Source organism: Orycteropus afer, unplaced genomic scaffold, assembly GCF_000298275.1.
Source record: "Orycteropus afer afer isolate SDZICR_OR568_19922 unplaced genomic scaffold, OryAfe1.0 scaffold00071, whole genome shotgun sequence".
NCBI classification, from domain to species: Eukaryota; Metazoa; Chordata; class Mammalia; order Tubulidentata; family Orycteropodidae; genus Orycteropus; species Orycteropus afer.
The window spans coordinates 3,397,515-3,415,353 of NW_006921658.1; the positions used below are offsets into that span (position 1 = coordinate 3,397,515).

The 17,839-nt window shown below is 41.0% G+C and overlaps 1 protein-coding gene across 1 annotated transcript in view; it reads right to left on the reverse strand.

The window, feature by feature from the left end:
* FAM241A (family with sequence similarity 241 member A) overlaps positions 1-16,952 on the reverse strand; it is a 65,465-nt gene extending 48,513 nt beyond the window's left edge. The window contains exons 1-3 of the mRNA XM_007940779.1: positions 16,845-16,952; positions 13,100-13,226; positions 12,903-13,039 (exon numbers count right to left, since the gene is read on the reverse strand). Coding sequence (XP_007938970.1) covers positions 12,903-13,039; positions 13,100-13,226; positions 16,845-16,952 — 372 coding nt within the window. The remainder of the gene's footprint in view (positions 1-12,902; positions 13,040-13,099; positions 13,227-16,844) is intronic.
* Between the last annotated feature and the right edge of the window lie 887 nt (positions 16,953-17,839).

Sequence of the window (17,839 nt, forward strand, 5' to 3'; positions counted from 1 at the left end):
TGCAATTCACAAGACATTAAACTTAAATTTTGCCTCTGCACACAGTCTGCATACAAACAAAATTTTGATCAAGAAGGTGAAAAATAAAAATCAATTGTTTTGGATTAATTGGAGAGAAAATGTAAAAAAATCGAAAACACGGATATTAGGCACAGTTTTATCAGAGAAAATACAGTAAGAAACCACAAATGGATATTCATTTAATTTTTAATAGTATATTTAGATATTTTTAATAATTTTATTTTTCACTTTCCATGAAGTTCACAACATTTGCACTGTAATTTTTTTTTTTGATCAGAAGTCTGATAAGCTGCAGTTGTTGCCATAAGAAAACAGCAAAAACAAAGCTAACCCTTTCCTCTTTCCATGCCAAGATAAGGCACAGCCGCCAGGGAGGATAATGGGGGAGGGGGGAAGACATCCCCCTCACTGGATATGGGAAAAAAGAAAAAAGATAGACTTCTGCATCAAGTCAACTCAAAACTTAGTTTCTGTGCTCAAATGAAAGTTCTCTTAGAATGTCTTATTAATTCCTTTAAGCATGTGGGTGCACACACATACACATCCTACACATATACTTAACAAACCAAAACATGACTAATAAGGATCTTTAAGGTTTTTGAAGATATGTGGCTGCGACTGCAAGATATGATTGTAACTCCAGCAGAGAGAGAAACTGAAAATAGAGTGGCTAAGGTACAGACAGTCAGAGTTTCTACTTCTGAGACTTAGGATAAGGCTGATGTCATGGTAGTTTTAGTTCTTTCCCTTGAACTTTGGTGAACCATTTCTCTTGAATAAAAAATAACTGCAGAATAACTTCTACAGACCCACTGCCACTGAGTCAATTTCAACTCAAAGTGACCCTACAGGAGAGTAGAACCACCCCATATGGTTTCCAAGGACATAAATTTTTATGGAAGCAGACTGCCCATCTTTCTCCCATGAAGCAGCTGGTGGGTTCAAACTACCAAACAAATTCACTGCCACTGAGTTGATTCCAACCCATAGAGACCCCTCTATTGGATTTTCAAGGCTGTATGTAAATCTTTATGGAAGCAGACTGCCTGATCTTTCTTCTGTGGAGCAGCTGGTGGGTCCAAACCACTGACCTGTGGTTAGCAGCCAGATGCCTTAACCATTACATCACAATGTCTCCAGACATTGTCAGATATCACCTGGGGAGAAAACTGCCATAGTTGAGAAGCACTGATTTACAGATTCTACTTTGGGTAATGATGAAAAATAAAAAAAAAGATGTTTACCATAAGCAAAATTATCCCAAGAATTATTACTCTAGTGACTGGAGTATCTTGAAGAACATGAGATTAAGTTGAAGGCTGACCTTCATCTAAATTTACAGCACTTGTTACAGTATTGATTGCAACCTGCTTTTAAAAGGAAGTGGGTATAACTGAGTATCTTTTGTCAAAGATCTGTTCACACATCATGCGACAATGTTCTTTTTTATATGTAGAAAAAACACAGGTTGGGATTTGGGAGACCTGGATTCTGGTCTGTTCTAGTACTTGTTAGTTGTAGGATATAGAACAAATCATTTGGCTTGAAGAAAAAGTATTGGCTTCTTCATATCTTACCAAGAGTTCAAAAATTCACTCTTGGGGAAACAGTTACAAACTTCCTTATACATATCACTGATAGCATGTTCAGGAGCTCTGGCGGCACAGTGCCTAGGGCATTTGACTGCTAACTAGAAGGTCGGTGGTTCAAACCTACCAGCCACTCCACAGAAGGAAGATGGGGCAATCTACTTCCATAAAGATATGCCATCTCAGAAACCCAATGGGGGTTACAATGAGTCAGAATTGACTTGATGGCAGTGAGTTTTTGTTTATGTTAAAGAGTGAGTATGGTGAATACTATGGATTGGCTTGCTAATCCTCTCTATTCCCTTGCCACTGCAAGTGTAGTCAGTGAGCACATATCAATATCACTAAGGAGCCAGTTAGAGATGCAAAATCTCAGGCCCAACCCCAGATCAACTGTATCAGAATCTGCATTCAACAAGATCCTGAGATGATTGGGATGCATATTAAAGTTGATAAGCACAGTTTTATTCCACCTACCTCCTTGGGGGCATTTCTAATGGCAGAAACCAGAAAACTTAAAAATTACATTAAGAAATAAGATTTCTCATTTAAAAAAAGGGGGGGGACCAGGTTTGCTAGTCTGATAGAACCTGATGGAACCACTGAGACTATGGCCCCTAGCTGCCCTTCAGGTCTGGAATTGAACCCACTCCTGTGGCTTCCAGCCAAACAAAAGACAGGCATATGAACTGAACATTTACATTAAGTAGATACACTCCTTGGAAAGAACAATCATGGGAGAATAGAAGGGCTGTGTATGCACAGGGAGATAGCTCGGAGGCAGGAGTACATGGAGCGAAGGACACGGGGAAGAGGTAACTATGGGGAGGAAGTGGGAGGGGAGCTGCTGCATTGTGGGAAATTATAATCAATGTCATGAGACAAAGTATATGTGAGCTGCTGTATAGAAAGTGAATTTGCTCTGTAAACTTTCACCCAAATCACAATAAAAATAAAAATAAATTATATTTCTTTTCATTTAGGAGTCCAGTTGAAAATTAGATTGGATTGTTTGATCACAGATAACATTTACAGGTTTAATACGAGCTGGAGCTTGCTTTAAGTACCTTACATATATCAACTCATGTAATCATCCCAACAATCTTATGAAGTTAATATAATTATTATTCCTATCATACATATGAAGGAACTGAAGCCCAGAGAGGTTAATTAACTTGCCCAAAGTTAGAATTAGTGTCAGAATCAGGATTTAAACCTAACTTTTCTGGATCTAGAATCTGCATTGTTAATCATATCTCTAATGATAGATAAAAGGAAGCATAAGGCTCCTTCCCTTCTGTTTTTCCCCCCCAGATCATCTCATGAAACACATTTCTATAAAAATTTTTATAGAAGTTCTTTATTTCCTTAATAAATATCTATGAACCCACTGCCATTGAGTTAGATCTGACTCCTAGAGACCCTCCTTGGGTTTCCGAGGTGGTATCACTACGGAAGTAGATTGCCCAACTTTCCTTTCAAGGAGTGGCTGGTAGTTTGAGCTAGGTATTATTCTGAAAGTTTTAGGCATTGCAAAAGGCAAGAAATATGAAATGAGGCATTACTATTTGAAAGCAAGGGAGCTCTAGTAGCTTAGTGCCTAACGCACTTGACTGCTAACCAGAAGGCTGGCGGCTCAAACCCACCAGCCACTCCTCAGAATGGGGCAACCTACTTCCGTAATGACACTGCCTTGGAAACCCAAGGAGGGATTGCTATGAGTTGGGTCTGACTCGATGGCACATAACAACAACAACATTTGAAAGCAAATAAAATTATTTTTAACTACAGACAGTATGGTAGTTAAGTCATGTGTCAGCTTGGCTGGGCCTGGTTTTGAGCGGCTGGGCTGCTGGATATAGTTATTCCCCATGATGAGACTGGTAATCAGCTCCATGGAAGCCAATACTGGAGGAGCTGAGTATCTGCCTTAGGGATGTGGTCTGCTTCCAGTATATAGTAAGACAGCTTTGAGAATGGTTTCTGAGCTTTTTGGTATACTTAGACCCCACAAATAGCTGAGTTTTCATTCAGCAGGCTGCTGTGTTTCTTCCTCATCTTGGGGATTGTCTCTGGACTTGAGCTAGTGGCCTGCCATGTTGTTTGGTAATCTTAGCATTGTGCCATTTTATTTGTCGACCTTGGGTTTGTCAGCCTCCGCAGCCAGCAGCTGCCTGTGCCAAGAGATGCTTCCAGCTTCAGTGGGGCAGGAGCAAGAGGCAGAGCTGAAGCCCAAGATCAAGGGTCTTTTACTCAGCCCCTAGTGCTGGCACTTTGAACTCAGACTTTTAGCCTCCTAAACTGTAAGAGAATAAACCCCTGTTTGTTCAAGACACACATTTGTGGTATCTCTGTTATAGCAGCACTAGAGAACCAAAACAGACAGGATTATTATATACCTAGAAAATGCAAAAGAATTAAGCCTGAAAGATATCAGTAATAGAATTAGTAAAATAATTCAGAAAGGTAGCCAGTTAAAAGCTAAATATACAAAACCTATAGCAAGAAGCTAGCAATAAGAAAACATGAGGTAAGGAAAAAAACATCCCTTCCACAATACCAACAAAAATGTATAAGCTTAATACAGACTTTTTCATATAGGTGAATGTTTAACTGATTGTAGGATCAAAAAGGATGTTCTAAACAAATATATAGATATGTGTAGGTACATGAGTATATGTTCTGTGTATGTATGAAATTATCAAAAAAAGAAATTATTTTGCCTAGTAAAAATTTAAAACATCTTGGTAAATATTTTGTTACCTCTCTCTCTATATATAAAAAAAGCATTTTAAATTTAAAATTATCAGAAGCAAAATAATAATGTAAATGGTAAACAGGAAAACATTTATAATCACTTTGAAATAAGGGATTAATATTCTTATAATTTAAATTTTTAAAAATTATTTAAAAAGTTAACATACAAAAGAAAAAGTTTCTAAGAACTCATTAAAAAGAAATAGAAATGACCAATAAATATATGAATGGTTTTGTAAGCCTCTCTAGCAATATCTTATAATAATAATTTTTCTGTAACTATAAGATAATTTTATCTTATTATATATGTATACATATACATATATATATATATATATATAATATCTTATAATAATAAGATAATTAATCTATAAATTATACTATTCAGTGTTGGCATGGATAGTTTCCAATAGGCACTCTTACACATCGATGTTGGAAGTGTACACTGATAAAACCATTCTTCAATGCAATTATTTAGAATTTTTATGAGGCTTCTTTTGACTCATTGCCTAAATTCTTCCACTTCTAGGAACTGATTCCAAGGTAGAACAGTAGACTAAGATTTACAAGTAAAGATTTTCAATACAGCATTATTTATAAAAGTAAGTTTGAAGTATCTTAAATGTTCAGTGTTAGGGGAATGGACTGTTAGGCAACCCTAAAAATAGTTTTTACAAAGAATTTTCTATAACAAAGAAAAATCAACAACATGCTAAGAAATAAAATGATACCAAATTCTATTGGTGTTACACATGTTAAAAACATATATGTGTATATATCTAAAAATATACATGTATACAGAGATAGATATACAAATACAATAATAAGAAATAAAGGAGCCCTGATGGTAAAGTGGTTAAAGTATTTGGCTGCTATCCAAAAAGGTTGGTGGATTGAACTTACCAGCTGCTTCATGAAAGAAAGATGTGGCAATTTGCTTCTGTAAAGATTTACAGCCTTGGTAATACTTGGGGGCAGTTTTACTCTGTCCTGTAGGGTGGGTAGCTATGAGTCGGAATTGACTTGACAGCAATGAGTTTTGCTTGATATTTGATATCAAAATATTACGTGGAGTGGGATTTCACATGCTATTCCCTTCTTTAGTTCTTTTTCTACTTCTTTATTTTCCAAAGTATACTCTACATTTATAATCATAAAGACCTTATAGCTAGAGTTAATGCTTATGAAGTCAATCTAAGGATAGCGGGGACCTCCCAATGCTCTAGATAAGCATGGCGATCTTAGATTATTCAACTTGTGAACTGCACACTGTATCATACATAAGCAGATGCCATTCATATTGTTGTTAGGTGCCTCTCAGTTGGTTCTGATTCACAGCAATCCTACGGACAACAGAACAAAACACTGCTTACTCCTGTGCCATCCTCATAATCATTGCTATGCTTGAGCCCATTGTTGCAGCCACTGTGTCAATACATCAAATTGAGGGCCTTCCTCTTTTTTGCTAATCTACTTTTCCAAGTATTATGTCCTTTTCCAGGGATTTGTGCCTCCTGACAACATGACCAAAGTATGAGAGATGAAGTCTTGCCATTCTCCCTTCTAAGAAGCATATCAGCTGTACTTCTTCCAAGACAGTTTATTCTTCCAGCAGTCCATGGCATATTCAATGTTCTTTACTGACACTATAAATCAAATGGATCAGTTCTTCAGTCTTCCTTATTTACTGTCCAGCTTTTGCATGTGTATGAGGCAGTTGAAAATACCATGGCTTGAGTTAGGCACACCTTAGTCCTCAAAGGGATATCTTTGCTTTTTAATACTTTTGCAGCAGATTTGCCCAATGCAGTATGTCATTTGATTCTCTGACTGCTGCTTCATGGCCATTGATTGTGGATCCAGGTAAAATAGAATACTTGACAACTTCAATCTTCTGTTTATCATGATGTTGCTTTGTGATTCAGTTGTGGGGATTTTTGTTTTCTTTATGTTAAAGTGTAATCCATACTGAGGCTGTAGTCTTTGATATTCATCAGTAAGTGCTTCAAGTCCTCTTCACTTTCAGCAAGAAAGATTGTGTAATCTGCATATCACAGGTTGTTAATGAGTCTTCTTCCAATCCTGATGCCACATTCTTCTTTATACAGTCCAGCTTCTTGGATTATTTGCCCAGCATACAGGTAGAACAAATATGGTGAAAGGCTGCAACTATGACACACACCTTTCCTGAGTTTAAACCACACAGTATCCCCTTGTTCTGTTTGAACTCTTGGTCTATGTACACATTACAGGCATATAAAAAGAAGACTGGAGATCTTTAGTCTCCTAGCTATGCAGCATAGCAGAGACTCTCTTACAAAAAGTCACCACAACTCACAGTCTTGAACATAATGGCATCATCTCTCATGTACACCAACACATATGTGAGATAGCTATGCCTTGGGTGTTCCTTGAAATTGCTTTTCTCCCTGCTCTTCTCCCTTAGAAGCCAACTCCTACTTCCAGACCTGACGTGGTTCCTTCATCTAGGGGCCTGATCCGTTCTGTCAAGGCCCGGCCCCTCCTTTCCGAGGTGACCTGATTTTAATCAGGTCCCCTTTGTCAATCACCTACCTGGAAAGGCTTGGGCCAGGAGGACAGAGGAACTTGTTTTCTCTCAGATGGATTAGCACATAAGGATAAATTATATATAAAAAAATGATGCTGACAATATCTCAGTTTTTAATAAAACCTCTATTAATAGGGTTGGTGGTTCAAACCCACTAGCCACTCCATGGAAGGAAGACTGGGTGATCTACTTCCATAAAGATTTACCGCTTAGAAACCCAAAGGGGGCTATGAGTCAGAATTGACTTGATGGCAGTGAGTTTGATTTAGTATTAACATCAGTGTTCCAGTATTATACGAAATAAATAGCAAAACACACATACATTTTGATATGGCATTATAAGTACAATGAGCCAAAGACAGGTTTTGGACAGTCAAAGCTTATGCAAAAGCCTTCCAGTTTGAGGGAAGGGCATGAACCTTTCACACAGAGAAAGAAAAACCAGAGATAAAGAGAGGATGTGTATTAAGGAGGTTTTAGCTTGGGGAAGAGCCATGAAGAAACCTGCTTATATCAACTAATGAGGTAAAAGCAAAATTCTCTGTAAAGGAAACAGAAATAGATTTGACACAGAAAATTAAATGCTTACAAAATCAATGAAAGAGATAGAAGAGCAAAAGCCCCCTGGAGTTACTGAGTTCAAGAGCATACCACCATAGCCCTGATGGAGAAATGAAAAAGACTCCTCTGTTGCTGCCACAACCCCCGCTCAACATCTACAATGCTAATAAGATTCTGGAATACCAAATGAGAGTACTGAGCAGAAAAGACAGCAGGAAGATAGTCTTTGCCTCATTTCCAGCTAATTAGTTTTGGTTCTGTTTCTGTAGAAAAATTTACTTTCAGTTCTAAATAACTAGCTTGTTGTTGTTGTTGTTGTTGTTATGTGCCGTCGAGTCAAACCTGACTCATAGGGACCCCTCCTTGGGTTTCCGAGGCAGTATCACTAAGGAAGTAGGATTGCCCAACCTTCCTTCCGAGGAGTGGCTGGTGGGTTTGAACCACCAGCCGTCTGGTTAGCAGGAAAGTGTCTTACAAACCAATTTTTCAAAAATAACCTATTTGTAATTTTGAGCTCTGGTGGCATAGTGTCTAAGGCATTTGACTGCTAACCAGAAGGTTGGTGATTCAAATTCACCAGCCACTCCATGGAAGGAAGACTGGGCAATCTACTTCCATAAAGATTTACTGCCTCAGAAACCCAAAGGGGGTTGCTATGAGTCAGAATCGACTCAATGGCAGTGAGTTTGGTTTTTTGATTTATAGATAAAAATGGCATAGGTATCTGACCTTCTCTTACTTCACAATGGGGAAGGAGAATCAAGACCAACAGCCCAAGGCTGCTTCTTATGAGGTGGAGGTCAAATATGCCTCCACTCCACCATTTTATTAATTCTGACACCAGCTGTCCTTCTCAAACATTTTACTTCTCTGCTTCATTGTAATGGCTACACAGAACTCGGAGATCATACACATGATTATGGAGTTTATTTGGGAAATAATGGGGTACAATTAGGATCAGGGAAGACTCATGATACAGTTCTTTGATAAGGAGAGTCTCTTTTCAGCCATGCCCGCAGGCTTCTTTCTGGTCCTTGGTTTGTTGGGTCTCTTGGGTCCTCAGGGCAAGGGACAAAGCTTCCTAGCTCTACCAATAAATGCCTCGAGGCATCCAACTCCACCAGTAAGCTTCCTGACCAAAACTCTATCACACTGTGGACTATGAAGCCCACTGCTATCTCCCAGTTCGGCTGCCTCTGCTTCTGCCATTTCTCTCCCACTACTTCTTGCTATCTCTGGTGTTATACTCCCTGTTTGCTGTGTACTAGGACTTTGCATATGCAGGAACCCTGGGTCCAAAGGTCTGTGCTTTGCTTCCTGCTTCCATCTCTTCTTTTTAGTAGTAGTCAGGTCCCTCCTTTCTGCCTTTGGGATGGATCATTTTAAGACTATTGGGATGACAAAACTGACCAATCTTCTTGCTAGGGTTTCACATATCTTATTTACATGGTTCCACCCCACAAGGGTGCCCTGCATCTTATTTGCATTATTAGCAAGCTGTCTAGTCCCCTTGGTGTCTCATAAGAAATTTATTTGCATAGTCCCACACAATCATTTACTGAGAGTTACAAGACCATGGTGAGAAAGGCCATAGAAAAGCAATCCATTGCACCACACCATGTCTTTATAAAAGGAGACCTAGTGGTGCAGCTGTTAAAGTGCTTGGCTGGTAACAAAAAGATCAGAGGTTTGAATCCCCCAGCCACTCCATAGGAGAAAGATGTGGTAGTTTGCTTCCATAAAGATTTACAGTTTTGGAAACCCTATGAATTTCTACTCTGTCCTACAGGATTGCTGTCAGTAGGAATTGACTCGATGGCAGTGGGTTTGGTTTTCAGATGTCTTTAAAATAAGAAACAAAACAAATGGACAAACCTTCACCTCCCCATCCCCACTCCCCAACGATCAACCTTGTTGTTGTTGTTATGTGCCATTGAGCTGGACCTGACTCATAGTGACCCCTCCTTGGATTTCCAAGGCAGTATCACTATGGAAGTAGATTGCCCAACCTTCCTTCCAAGGAGTGGTGATCAACCTTAAGAAAGCAAAATGACTCCTCGGCATGTTTGCTAATTCCTAATTTCATTTACCTCTCCTTCAAATATCTTTATGCCTATAAAGTTACCTCAACTATCATTGCAAGGCAGTGTATAAAAATTAAAAACTTCATTTGCAAGATCCAGAAAAAAAAAGAAAAAGCTTGAAAATAAGCATTTATGACAATGTTCCCAAGAACTGATTTATCACAAAAATTTGCTTCTTATACCATGGATTGGGACAGGCAGAGTTTTCGTTTGTTTTTGGCTTATTGACAAGAAGCTCTAAGCAGAACATCAAGCTCAATTGGCATAACATACTACACAAAACATTGTTCCACCTCCTACCATGGCAAGTAGCAACTGAGATCTTAAAAGCTTGCAAGCTGCCATCTAGATGCAACGATGGATCTCTCCTCGTCCAGAGCCAAGAAGAATGAAGAAAACCAGAAATTCATGGAAACAACTAGTCCTAGCAACTGGTACACCATCCAATCTGCAGCCTATATGACTATGAGACCAGAAGAAATAGATGGTGCTCTGCTGCTACTGTCAACCACTTGGAAGAGGATCTTTGTAGGAGATCCTGGATAGACAGGGAGAACAATGTGGAACAAAACTCAAAATCATTTGGGGAAAAAAAAAAAAAGCAGGGAACAGTTTTGCTGGACTGATAGAGCCTGGTGGAACCACTGAGACTATGGCCCCTAGCTACCCTTCAGGTCTGGAATTGAACGCACACCTGTGGCTTCCAGCCAAACAACAGACAGGCATATCAGTTGAGCATTTATCTGAGGTAGATACACTCCTTAGAGAGAATAAGCATGAGAGAAAGAAGGGCTGCTCAGGTACAGGGAGACAGCTCAGGGGGTAGGAGTGCATGGAGAGATGGACACAGGGAAGAGGTAACTATCGGGAGGACGCAGCAGGGGAGATGTTGCATTGTGCTAAATTGTGGTCAATTTCATGAGACAAAGTGTAAGTGAACTGCTGTATGGAAAGTGTATTTGCGCTGTAAATTTTCACCCAAATCACAATTAAAAAAAAAAAAGAAGAAGCTCCAAGCTCTTTCATGCTGATGGAGGAACTCTGGTGGTGTAGCAGTTAAGGCATTTAATGGCTGATAACCAAAAGGTTGGTGGTTCGAACCTACCAGTCACTCCATGGAAGAAAGATGAGGCAGTTCATTTCTGTACAGATTTACAGCCTTGGAAACCCAATAGGGGTCACTATGAAATGTAATCAGTTAATGGCCGTGAGTTTGGTTTGGTTTGATGCTGATATAGGAGAAAATACGTCATACCTCTAGTTTTAATTATCATATATGTAAAGTTAGAGTACATAAATAAATCATGAAATAAAATATAAGATATAAAAATATCATTTTCAAAAGACTACAGGAATATGAATTTTTATGATGTGCAATGCAATGAGCAGACATGTATGCAAAGTTTCCTGTTTCCTGGCATACATGTTTCATTTATTTGTTTTGCTCTTTTTCTTTGTACCAAACAATTTTGGTAAGTCCAGAATTATCGATGACATACAATCCACAGAAGCAAAAATGAAATATTTTACATGATCCTTTATAATCATTTACAAATTAACTTTGGAAACTTCACACACACACACTCACATACACACACACACACAGGTGAGTTCCTGTTGCTATTTTCTTCACTTTTCCAGTTGAGCAAGTAAGGTAAAAGGAAACCAAGCCCTTTAACTACTGAGTCATGGTACAGTTAACACAGGAAAACCAGCAGGAAGGGAATCAGAAAGCTCTCCTAGCTACCAATTATTTACTTCAGTCACCACCTCTTATATTATCACATAGATGAAAAATTATACTTTCTGTTTCCTAAGCAACATACTGAAATAATAGAATATATGCTTTATCTATTGATGCATTTAGTGATAAGAATGAAGTTTGTGAAATGTGACAAGAAGGACAAATGGAGAAAGAAGGATGATGAGAGGAGACAGTATCAATTGATTGTCCCAGCAATGCAGGTTCTGTTGCTGTTGTTGTTATGTGCCGTTGAGTCGGACCTCACTCATAGCAAACCCTACTTGGGTTTCCAAGGCAGTATCACTAGGGAAGTTGATTGCCCAACCTTCCTTCTGAGGAGTGGCTGGTGAGTTTGAACTTCCAGCCTTCTGGTTAGCAGTCAAGTGCCTTAGGCACTACGCTACCAGAGCTCCTTAATACAGGTTCTAGTAAAGGTAAATAATCATTTGAATTTCTTCCCTTTAATATATGTATTATGAAGACTGACTTATCTCAGAATTTTTTAAGGTCTAATTACTGTACATTGGTGAAAATTCAGCTCACATGTAATTCAATTTCTTCTGCCTATACATTTTCTTTCATTAAACTTCTTACCTGGCAATGAATACACTGGATATGTTATAATGCCCATTATCACACTTTATTTGTTGTTGTTGTTGTTGTTGTTAAGCGCCATTAAGTCAGATCTGACTCATAGCGACCCCTCCTTGGGTTTCCAAGGCAGTATTACTACAGAAGTAGATTGCCCAACCTTCCTTCCGAGGAGTGGCTGGTGGGTTTGAACTGCCAGCCTTCTGGTTAGCAGTCAAGTGCCTTAGGCACTATGCTACCAGAGCTCCCACACTTTATTTAGTGACATCAAATTCAGGGAATTTCAAAGATTACCCAACTTCTCTTTTCCCTTTATCATGGCTGTTCTCTTATACATCTTTCCCTTTGGTAACAATTTCTTGCAAACATTTCCACCTAATTAACTAAAGTTTAGATCTCATTTCTTTCTATCATGTGAATAACTTGCTCAGAATCCCTGTGAAGACATCTATTGTAATACTTGCTCCTACACATGCCTTCAGACACCGACTGCAGATCTAGAGAAATGCACCCACACCTTACAGAGGCGCTTTCCACTCCCAGGTCTGAGTGTGTGTTCAGAAACGCAAGATGGTGGGAGAGGGGAGTACCATGTTACCTAAAACACAGCGCAAGGATATTGATTTGAAGTTGAAAAATTGTTTATACGTAAGGTTTTTAGGTAGGTAACCGTTATGGTGTGCATTTCCACAGAACCTGGGGCATCGTTCCGAGAATCTGCCCAAGGGCTGAAGCTGGGCCATCTGTCACCACGAGGTGCTGGGCCCCGGGGCGACACTTCCCGCCGCCTGTGCGTGGCACGCGACCCGCGGCCTGGCCGGGACGCGCCGTCTAACGCCTCTGGGCGACTTCCCCGAATGCCTCGGCGACTAGCGCCCCACGAGGGGCAGAGCCGAGGCGCTGCTCGCCAGCGGAGCCACTTCCCTCCGCCGCCGGGTGGGGCTTCGGACAGGGGCTGGGTCGCCGCTGCCCCTCCCCGCGCTCACCTGCTCGTGCTCCTCCTGCGGCTGCCGCCCGTGCCTCCGCGGGCTCCCGTCGGACTCCAGTTCGGTCCCCGCCGCCGCCCGCTTCGCCAGCGCGTTCCCGTCCTCGTCGCACTCCCCGCCGCCGCCGCTGCCTCTGCCGCTGCCGCCGCCGCCTCCTCCTCCTCCGTCGCGGCTCCCCAGCAGCTCCCCGGCCGAACACATCCCGTTGCCAATTCCCGCTGCCCGGGGCAGACGCCGGAGGGTCAAGTCACGAAGCTGGAGACAGCGTCCGCTGCCCAGGGATCCCGCCCGGGGATCTGCCGCGCCCGCCTCTGACACTAGCTCCTAAATCCCGCCCAGCCGGTTAGAGCGCCTGAAATGCCAGCCCGGCAGGCCCCCTCCTGTCACTGGCTCACCCCGCCTCCGGGGCGGTGCCTACGCTGGGGAGGGGCTGCAGTGCGGGGGGGGGGGCCGGAGCCACAACGGGAGTGGGAAGGGTTGTGTGTGAGCGAGAAGGTAGGTGAAGATCATGTGTGTATGTAGGAATGTGTATGTGTGTGAGAGAAACACATACACAGCCACAGTGGGATCCTTCCGTTCTTGCTTGGCGCTAGGCGGTGTGCCTGGGTGCAGTGGGCAGATCTACGGAAAATAGCACCTATGGCAAGTAGTTTTAAATTGCTGAATGATCTCTCGCAGTTGGCACTGGAAACTGCGATGGCCAACAGAAACTGCTCATTGTCGCCCCCCTTCAAGTGGCTGTCAGGACCTGTTCCATACGTTACACATGCCTCTGGTTGGGTGTGCTGCTTACTGACTGTCCTAGTAGTTGTCTATGCTTTGCAAAGAATACACATTTCTTTCTTTTACGGTTTGTGACTCCTCTCTGGTGTCTCTCTGAAGATCTGTCTTTGTCTCTATTGAGTGTTCCCTTGGCTTGTGTTGGTTGCTGGAGCCTTGGGGGCATTTGGAAGTATGTCTGCCTTTGTGTATACTTCTATAAAAGCAAACGAAACCAAACCAGTTGTTGTCCAGTGAATTCTAACTCATAGTGACCCCATGAGTGTGTCAGAGTAAGACTGTGTGCGGTAGGGTTTTCAAGGATTGATTTTTCAAAGTAGATAAGCAAGTCTGACTTCCTAGGCACCTGTGGGTGGACAACTGGGTGAAAATATGTCTGTGTCAGTGGATGGTATAGGGGGTACATGCAACTTATGATTATTTTTCTTACTATAGCCACTCATTTTGTTAAAGGAAAATTGAGGAACTTTTAAATAAAATATCAAATTTGTCTTTATGTCTTCTCTGAACATTGAGAAAATGATAGATGATTGTATTCTATTGATTAAAACATCAAGCTATCTACCAATGGAAAGTAAATATGTCTGGGTATGGAGAAGAATAACATATTTGAGATCTTCTATTAAAATTTCATCAAGTCTGGAATATGAGTTAAAATAGACAGGAATCAAATTTATTTGAAAGATCTAATTCTTGGTTTTGATATTCAGGACAAAAACCAAAAACTCACTTCCATCAAGTCACTTCTGACTGATAGTGACCCCTATTGTGTTTCCAAGGCTGTAAATCTTTACAGAAGCAGACTACCTCATCTTTCTTCTGCAGACTGGCTGGTGGGTTCAAACCGCCAACCTTTTGGTTATCTGGTTATCAGCCAAATGCTTTAACTATTACACCATCAGATCTTCTTATTCAGGACAGTGTTGTTGTTGTGATGTGCAGTCGAATAGGCCCCAACTCATAGCGACCCCTCCTTGGGTTTCCAAGGCAGTATCACTACAGAAGTAGATTGCCCAACCTTCCTTCTGAGGAGTAGCTGGTGGGTTTGAACTACCAGCCTTCTGGTTAGCAGTCACAGAACAGTAAGGACTAGTAAATATGTTTTTGGATATCACAAATTAGAAAGAAAGAAAAATCTGATTTATTTCCTTTCTTAAAAGCTGCTAAAGTCTTTGTTGTTGGTTGCTGTAGAGTCTGTTTCAACTCCTGGCAACCCCATGTGTGCAGAGTGGAACAACTCCATAGAATTTTCAAGGCTGTGACTTTTTTTTTCTTTCTTTTTTTACTTATTTTAGGAGTTTGTTTTACATTCAATGTTACATGTACATTTAGTTTCACTCTCCAGTTACCATGCCCAACCCTAACTCAGTCTCCTCCCCTCCTTGCCCAGTAACCCTCCCCCTGTGCCCCTCATAGTTATGTACTCCTGTTTGTCCTACATTACCTTTGTGTAAATGTTGCCCTCTGTGCCCATGTGGTCTATTGCTCCAAGGGATGTATTTATGTCTATAGAGTATGGGGGTGCATCACCCTGGGTTGAGTGGTCTGCATGTACATCTTGTTTTGGGCTGAGAGCCAGCCCCTGGGATTGAGTTTTATTCCAGGTGCAGAATGTAATCCAGGGCTATAGTATTGGAGGTCTCACCAGACTCCATCCAGCAATTCTGGTCATTATTGAGTTTTTGGATTTTGTTCCATGCTTTTCCTCCCACTCTATCCAGGATCTTCATATTTGATACTTTCCTGAGTGGTTGACATTGGTAGCCGGGCACCATTTAGTTCTTCTGGTCTCCAGGGCCATCATGTCCTAGGGCTGATTGCTTCCAAATACCCTTGTTTTTTTTTGTACTCTTCTTCACATCCAACACTAGGAGACCATTAAGTGCATCTTAGACAGACTCAGTTGGCACAATAAAATACATAAAAGCCTTGTTCCTCATCCTACATTGGTGAGTAGCAATTGGGGTCTTAAAAGCTTTCAAGGCTGTGACTTTCTGGATGCATATCATCAGGCCTGTCTTCCAGGCACCTCTGGCTCAGTTTGAACCACCAAACTTTAGGATAGTAGTTGATCACTTAACCATTTGTGGCACTCAGGAATTCCATAAAACCCTAGAAAGGATTATTTCATATAAAATATATACCAGTTGTCATGGAGTTGATTCTAACTAATGGCAACCCCTGTGTGTCAGAGTAGAATTGTATTCCATGGAATTTTCAAAGACTGATTTTTTTATTTTTCCAAGAAGTAGATAACTGGTAGATTCTGAGGTGCCTCTGGGTAGTGTCAAACCTCTGAACTATTGGTTAGTAGCCGAGTGCATCAATGGCAAATGCCACTGTCTTAGGGTGGGTTATTTAGAGGAGCAAAGCCATTTCAAGGAAATGGCTCACATAGTTGTGGAAGCTGGCTGGTCCAGGATCTGTGGATCAGGTGTCAGGCTGGAAGCTTATCCTCACTCATGTGGTTGCAGGAGCTAATCATCACAAAATTGGCAGGTCAGACAGCAGGCTGCTGGCTCCCATATGAGTCTGTGGGAACTGGTGAATCCTTAAATCTATAGGTCAGATGGCAAGCTGCTAGTTCATGTCCTAAGAATTGGAGGTCATAGGTTGATGAATTAGATAGATGCAGGATTCAGAAAGGGTGAACTTTGCCAGAACATACATATATATTGGATTTGTGCCACATCCCCAAAAAACTCCTCTTTCAACTGATTGGCTGCTCACATTTGTAATCATCCTCCATTTTGGATCACAACAAATTTATCCTTTACTTTAGAAGGAATACCCTGTCATGGCCCACACTGCTGAATGAGTAGAAAGTTCACTGAGGTGGAAGGCACCTGAATTTTTGTTACATTAATTTATCACCCTATGGCACACAAATGTCTTACCAATAAGTCTGGGGTCATTGATACTTCTTCCTTGCTAAGCCCAATCAGCATAATGTCATCAATGTAATGGACCAATGGGATGTCTTGTGGAAGGTAAAGGCTGTCAAGGTCCCTGGTGAACTAGATTATGACATAGTACTACAGAGTTGATGTATCCCTAAGGTAGAACAGTGAAGGAGTATTGCTGGACTTGCCAGCTGAAAGCAAAATGTTTCTGACATTCCTTTGAAAATGAGAAAGGCTGGCCAGATCAATAGCTGCATACCCAGGTATCATGAGATGTATTAATTTGCTCAAGTAATGCCACCATATTTGCAGGGGTAGCTGCAATTGGAGTCACCACCTGGCTAAGTTTGTGATAATCCACTGTCATTCTCCAAGATCCATCTGTGTTTTTGCACAGGCCAAATAAATGAGTTGAATGGGGTATGGTGGGAATCTCCATCTCCCTGCATCCTGCAAGTCCTTGATGGTAGCACTAATCCTTGCAATCCATCTAGGAATGAAGTATGGTATTTGGTTTACTATTTTGCTAGGTAAGGGCAGTCTAATGGCTTCCACTTGGCTTTTCATACCATAATAGCCCTTACTCCACATGTCATGGATAAAATGTGGTGATTCTGCCAGTTTCTGAGAATGTCTATCCCAATTATGCATTATGGAACTCAGGAAATCACTCACTGTGAGACAGATCTGAACTAAGAGTCCATTAATAACCTGACCTCCATACATCTCTACTCTGACTGATGGGCCACAATGATGTTTTGGGTCTCCTGAAATTAGTGTAAATTCAGAGACAGTGTCCAGTAATCCTAGAAGAATCAAAGTATGTCCTTTCCCTCAGTGTACAGTCAGTCTTGTAAAAGACTGTAGATTCCTTAGGAGAAGGCTGAGAGTAAGATCCACAGTATAAATTTTTGACAGTGCAGTGGGGTTCTTCCTCAACAGGGCACAGCCTCTTCATTCATGGGTCTGAGAATTGATTGAGGGGGCTGTGATTCTCTATTCTTGCAATTCAAGTTGGACTGTCTTTCACTTGACCTAGAATTCTGTTGTTTGTACAGATCAAATAAATATTTAGTAGATTTTCCATCTATTTCACTTCTAGAGACACCATGACTAAGTAGCCAATGCCATAAGTCCATATGAGTGGGGCTATTGTAATTACTGTTTTGATTCTGCTATCCATTATGGTAACCATGTCCATGTTATCTGTGTTGATTAAGTATGCCACTTGGCCCTTACCACTAGAAGTATCCA